The sequence below is a fragment of the Gallus gallus genome, chromosome W, assembly GCF_016699485.2.
Source record: "Gallus gallus isolate bGalGal1 chromosome W, bGalGal1.mat.broiler.GRCg7b, whole genome shotgun sequence".
In the NCBI taxonomy this organism is placed as follows: domain Eukaryota; kingdom Metazoa; phylum Chordata; class Aves; order Galliformes; family Phasianidae; genus Gallus; species Gallus gallus.
Window position 1 is genome coordinate 2,912,906 of NC_052571.1, and position 5,718 is coordinate 2,918,623.

General features: G+C 54.6%; 2 protein-coding genes across 2 annotated transcripts; one reads left to right on the forward strand and one right to left on the reverse strand.

The window, feature by feature from the left end:
* The first annotated feature begins 136 nt into the window (after positions 1-136).
* On the forward strand, positions 137-2,566 carry LOC121108202 (histidine triad nucleotide-binding protein 1-like). Its single transcript, XM_040655226.2, has 3 exons — positions 137-315; positions 1,290-1,395; positions 2,229-2,566. The coding sequence occupies exons 1-3, from the start codon at positions 191-193 to the stop codon at positions 2,388-2,390; spliced, it is 393 nt and encodes a 130-aa protein (XP_040511160.1). The 5' UTR covers positions 137-190; the 3' UTR covers positions 2,391-2,566.
* Positions 2,567-2,800: 234 nt separating this feature from the next.
* LOC121108226 lies at positions 2,801-4,359 on the reverse strand. The gene has a single exon (XM_040655277.1). The coding sequence runs from the start codon at positions 4,357-4,359 to the stop codon at positions 3,673-3,675; it is 687 nt and encodes a 228-aa protein (XP_040511211.1). The 3' UTR covers positions 2,801-3,672.
* Positions 4,360-5,718: the final 1,359 nt, after the last annotated feature.

The following is a 5,718-nucleotide window of genomic DNA, read 5'->3' on the forward strand; positions in this document are numbered from 1 at the left end:
AGCTTAAAGGGCAGGCGAGACAGCCAACCGAGGCGCGGGAACGGCCGCGGCGCTCTGTCGGCCCAATGAGCGCCGCCGAGGGCGGGACCGGGCCGAGGCGAGCCGAGGCGAGCCGAGCCGTGCTGAGCCGTGCTGAGCCGTGCTGGGGAGGTTTGGGGCTGAGGGAGTGTTGTAGCGAGCGGGCGCCGTCATGGCCGGCGGGATCGTTAGGTCGCCGGCCGCCTGGCGCGGTGGCGCCGCTCTCTTGGGAAAAGTCGCCCGCCAGGAGTTCTCCGCCAACGTTATCCGCGAGGAGGAGCCGTTGTGGACGAGGAGGTAGCCGCGGCTTTGCTGCGCGTCGCGCGATTCTTCCCTTGCCCTCCCGTCCCACCCCTCCCCCACCCTAGCGCGCTCGCAGGCCCTCTGGAACGAGCGCCCGTTGCGGTGCCGGCGAGTGCGGCGGGGCGAGCGGCGACCTTGCCGCGGGGCGGGGCGGGCGGACGGGCCTTTCTGGCTGGTGATGCTCGCTACTGCAGCGCCTCCTCTAAAACCCCGCGCTCCTTCGGTGCCACGGGGCTGCCGTGGCGCATACTGGGTCGGTGGTGCCGTCTGGCTCGCCTGGCTTCCCAGCGCCACCGTGTGGTGTGTGCGCGTGTGTAGAGGCGGGCCTGTGACGCTGAAGCGCTTGGTGGCAGCCGCGGGCGCTTGCCGCGCGCGATATCTATCCCTTTGGCGCTGCTAGTCGTGCTAGTTCCATTCGAATTAGTTGACCGTTTCCTACAGGTCGGTGGTATTCACGTGTCGAAGGCGATAACCTTTGCCTCGATGTGGAAGTGTCTGACGTAGCGCCAGCCTCACCGTGCTAATCCAAAGCGTTCTTTCACCGGAGTCCGCGGTGTTCTTGAGGATGGAGAGTTAACACGGCCTCCGTCGGGATAACCCCAGGTTCTTTGAAAATGCCTTGGTCAAAAGTAGGATAGGAAGGCGATATTTGGCCATAACTGAAGGATGGTGAGCCACCGTTTGCCGCTTGAGTGGTTAAGCAGGGTCTTAATATGAGAGTGAAATAAGCGCAAATGGAGGTGCTTTTGTTTGGGTTTAAAATCGCTCTGTGCTCGTAGCAGCAGGAGCCTGTGAAAACATGTCTTGTGCATAGAAGGGAGAGGGCTTTGCCGATTCAAAGATCCCTTAGGAAGAATCGCTGTTTTGTCTTGCGTTTGGGGTACGCGTTCAGTGGGGCGTAGCGATCTGCTTCAGCTATTGCCTTTCTCCGAAGCCAATCCCGTTTTAAGCGTGTCCTCTTCCTCCAGTGCCTTGCGTTCCATGATATTTCACCGCAAGCTCCTACGCTTTTTCCTAGCCGCTCCCCAGAAGGCCGTTGTCGGGTTATCCGGAGCAGAAGATTGTGGCGCACCTGTAAGTACCGTGGAAGCTTTCTGTACACGAAACGGTGCCAGTAAGTGGTATGTAATTTAGTAGGCTCTGTCCCGTCGCCTCGTTTCCTCTCGATGTTGCAAAGAGGCACAGTAGGCTATTTGGGCTTTCCCGACGCCATAATCTTTTGCCTCTAGCTTGTAACGGAGCTGAGCGTTTTGACTAAGGGTAGTGAGAGAGAGCGATGCTCATTTCTGGGTACGTACTTGATGCAAAATGCAGCGCTGTTCAGAAGTATGGCCCTATGCCTGTTCTCGCTGTTTCCAGACAGTGGTCCTTGCTCTAATATGGAGAAGAGGGCTTGGGGTTTTGAGCAGGTCGGAGGCGAGGAAGGGGAAAGCTGGCTGAGGGGTGCTGGATGTCTCATTTTCAGCTGTAGAAGTCAAGTCCCGTGGCTTTGGCGTGGGCTCACAAAGCCTACACTGAGTTTTTCTTTTCTGCCGGAAAGACTTAGGTTGCCCGAAGATATAATGGGGGGCTGGAAGTCCGAGACAAATCTGGCTTCTGTGCCCGATTTGTAGTCCGTTACTGTCTAGCTGGGGGTGGGGAGGGGGTTAAAAACAAAAAAGGAAAAAAAAGGTGGCAAGTCCCATAGCTGCCCCTCCCCCCATTATGCATAATCGGTCTTTGTAGCTTTGCTTGGAATGTGTCAGTTGCAGAAAGGCAGTAATTTGAAGAGCGGCCCTTGAATGGCGAAGAACTAGTTAACCGCGTTCTGTGGCTGGTTCTCTGCTCGCCTTCCTTGGCTTCCTGCCCTCTCCACCCTTCATTGTGTTGTGGCATGCTCCGTTACGTAACGTTATTTCCTTCTCCAGCTTCTTGGGCGTTTGATGATTGTTGGCGAGAAGTGTGCTGCTAGCCTGGGCTTGACCGATGGATTCCGGATGGCTGTGAGATACCCACCCTCAGTCCCTTCAGACTACCGCGCGCGGCTCTGTATTCTGGGTGGCCGTCAGTTGGGCCAGCCTCCTGGCTAAGATGTTTGCACCGCCGGTGTTGCTGCACGCGTACGGATCGCCACCGAATGGGTTTCACGTGTTGCCCGTCAGCCTAGCCACCGGTGACATGTAATTGTTTTTGGTGGGTGCCTATGGAGGGTAATGAAAAGCTTTGAGCAGCATTTGCAGAATAAAGATGGAGCATGGGGATATCATCTCTGTCTCGCGTGTCTTACTGATGGGAATGGTTCTGCAAGTTAAAACGGTGGGTCTCCGTCTCCCAAAGATAATATAGGATGTGCTGTGTGTTTGAGGCCTTGCTGTCTTCCCCCAGCTTCCAAATAAAAGGGCGTGGGTTTTATCGCGTACTAGCAGCATCGACAAGCAGCAGGCGTAGAATTAGCGAAGAATAAGGTAGGAAGAAAGCTTCCAGCTGTCGTCTGTTGTATGGCCCCGTCGCGAGGCCAAATAAACTCTACCTGCATGATTTCTGACCGGTGCGCGTCAGCCTGTTCTTAACCAAACTCGGAGTTTTGCCACTGCTTTCTTTTCAGTCGCGGATTTTGCGACGTAGAGAATTAATTTCTCCCGCGGAAACTTTCCCAAATGGAAAAGACTTTGTGATACTTGAGTCGGCGATTGTTGCGCTTCTGCTGTCTTTGAGACTCGGCTGCCCTTGTCCATTTCTCTTTTTTTTACATATGAACAAAACATAAAAAAACAATCAATCAAACAAACAAACAAACAATAAAGCAAAAAAAAACCAAAAAAACAAAAGCCGTAGTATTGTTCCATAACCAGTAGGAGGGGTAGCTACAGGCACCGTAAGGCTTTTGCATGTAATCACCTCTCGTGCTTTGTTAGGCCTCTGGCTTTACTTGAGTCTTTGTTGAATTGCGATTGCATTCAAGGCTTACTGGAGTGGGGGAGTTTCAAAATGCTAATAAATATTTGCATTAAAATCTAAATAGTTGAAACTTGCTAAATGAAATTACTGTGTGGCCGTTCCTCAAGGAATCTCGATTTGTCAGCAGTAGATCCGCTTGCGTGAGTGACGATCGCAGCTGTGAATGACTCTGAATTAAACCGTTTGAAGAAGCGGAATAAGACAACTTGTTACGTTTTTCCTCATATCCAACCTGAAGCTCCCCCCGGCGCAACTTAAGGCCGTTACCTCTTGTCCCGTTGCTAGTTACCTGGGAGAAGCGGCCAACCCTCACCTCGCTACAACCACCTTTCGGGTAGTTGTAAAGAGGCGATAAGGTCTCTCTCCCCTGAGCCTCCCCTCCTCCAGACGAAACAATCCCAGTTCCCTCAACTGCTACCCATAGGTCTTGTGCTCCAGTCCCTTCACCGGCTTCGTTGCCCTCCTCTGGCCACGCTCCAGAGCCTCAACGTCTTTCTTGTAGTGAGGGGCCCAAAGCTGCACGCAGTACTCGAGGTGCGGCCTCACCAGCGCCGAGTACAGAGGGATGATCACCTCCCTCGTCCTGCTGACTCCGTGATTTCTGATCCAAGCCAGGATGCCGTTGGCCTTCTTGGCCCCCTGGGCACGCCGCTGGCTCATGTTCAGGCGGCTGTTGACTAATGCCCCCAGATCCGTTTCTTCCGCGCAGCTTTCCAGCCACTCTGCCCCGAGCCTGTTGCGTTGCATGGGGTTGTTGTGACCAAAGTGCAGGACCCGGCGCTTGGTCTCGTAGATGCTCCTACAATTGGCCTCGGCCCAACGATCCAGCCCATCCGGATCCCTGTGTAGGGCCTTCCTACCCTCAGGCAGATCAAGCCTTCCTCCCGACATGGTGTGGCCTGCAAACTTATTGAGGGTGCGCTCAATCCCCTCGTCCAGATCATCATTCGAGATATTAAACAGGACTGGCCCAAACGCTGACCCCCTGGGGAACACCGCTAGCGACCACCGCCAGCTGGATTGAACTCCATTCAGCACCACTCTCTGGGCCCGGCCGTCCAGCCAGGTTTTGACGCAGCAGAGTACACCTGCCCAAGCCATGGGCTGCCACCTTCTCTGGGAGAATACCGTGGGAGACAGAGTCAAAGGCTTCACTGAAGTCTAGGTAGACTACATCCACAGCCTTTGCCTCATCCACTAGTCGGGTCACCTGGTCATAGAAGGAGATCGGGTCGGTCAAGCAGGACCTGTCTTTAAGGAACCCGCGCTGGCTAGGCCCGGTCCCCTGGTTGTCCCGCACACGCCCTGTGATCTCACTCCGGGTGATCTGCTCCATGACCTTCCCCGATACCGAGGTCAGGCTGACAGGCCTGTAGTTCCCCGGATCCTCCATCCAACCCTTCTTGGAGGTGGGCGTCTGTCTGGCTCCAAGTATCGGTAGCAAGACGGTTCGTTATATACGTATAGCCAACGTGAGATTAAAACTCAGAAAGGAGACAAATATTTGCCCAACCGGTTTATTGTAAAACGTTTTGGTTAGCTAGGCCTGGGGATGGGAGGTGGGATGACGAAAGCAATAGTGAAAAGACAGAAAAGAAAAGCAAGGATTTGTTACAGGAATGCAGAGATGGTTACCACCGCAGTGTGACAATGTTTCATGATTCCGGTTGGAAGCGGGGGGGGGGCGGGTTCTCTTTCTCGGTCGATCACAGGCGGAAGGAAAACACAACAAGGGAAAAGCGCGCGCAAAGTTTTTGCAGAGTCCATACATATATATACTGTCCGGTTCTCCTTGGGTTACTCATAGTAACGGCACGTCCAGCACAGGTGCAACAGTCAGAAACAGACAGAAGTAAAGAAGGCACTGGGAATCGAGGGGCGTTTATTCTGCTCCCCGGCCCCGTCTTCCAGCTCAGGGGGCTGAGTACCCTGGGGATAGCAGGTCTCACTGCTAAAGCCAGAAGTGAAGAAGGCGTTGGGAACTTCAGCCTTTCCCTCCTCCTCGATGGTGATGTTCCCCACCGCGTTGAATAAAGAAGGGAGATTCTCCTTGGCCCTCCTCTTGCTCTTATTAATATGTTCGTAAAAACATAGTTTTAATCATCTCAAACAATGGCGGCCATATTAAGGTCGTGCTGGGCTTTGGCCTGTCGAATTTTCTCCCTGCGCATGCTAGCAACATCCTTGCACTCTTCCCGAGTTGCCTGTCCCTTCATGCAAAGATGGCAAACTCCTGGCCTGCCCCGTCAACATTTGACGGCCATTTGACGGGAGGGATCGGCACCAAAAAGCCCCCAGCTCCTAAGTCCCTGAGCCCCGATAAGCACCGGGCCGACGGGAGCGGAGCCGCCTACAGGGCGGGGACAAGCTTAAAGGGCAGGCGAGACAGCCAACCGAGGCGCGGGAACGGCCGCGGCGCTCTGTCGGCCCAATGAGCGCCGCCGAGGGCGGGACCGGGCC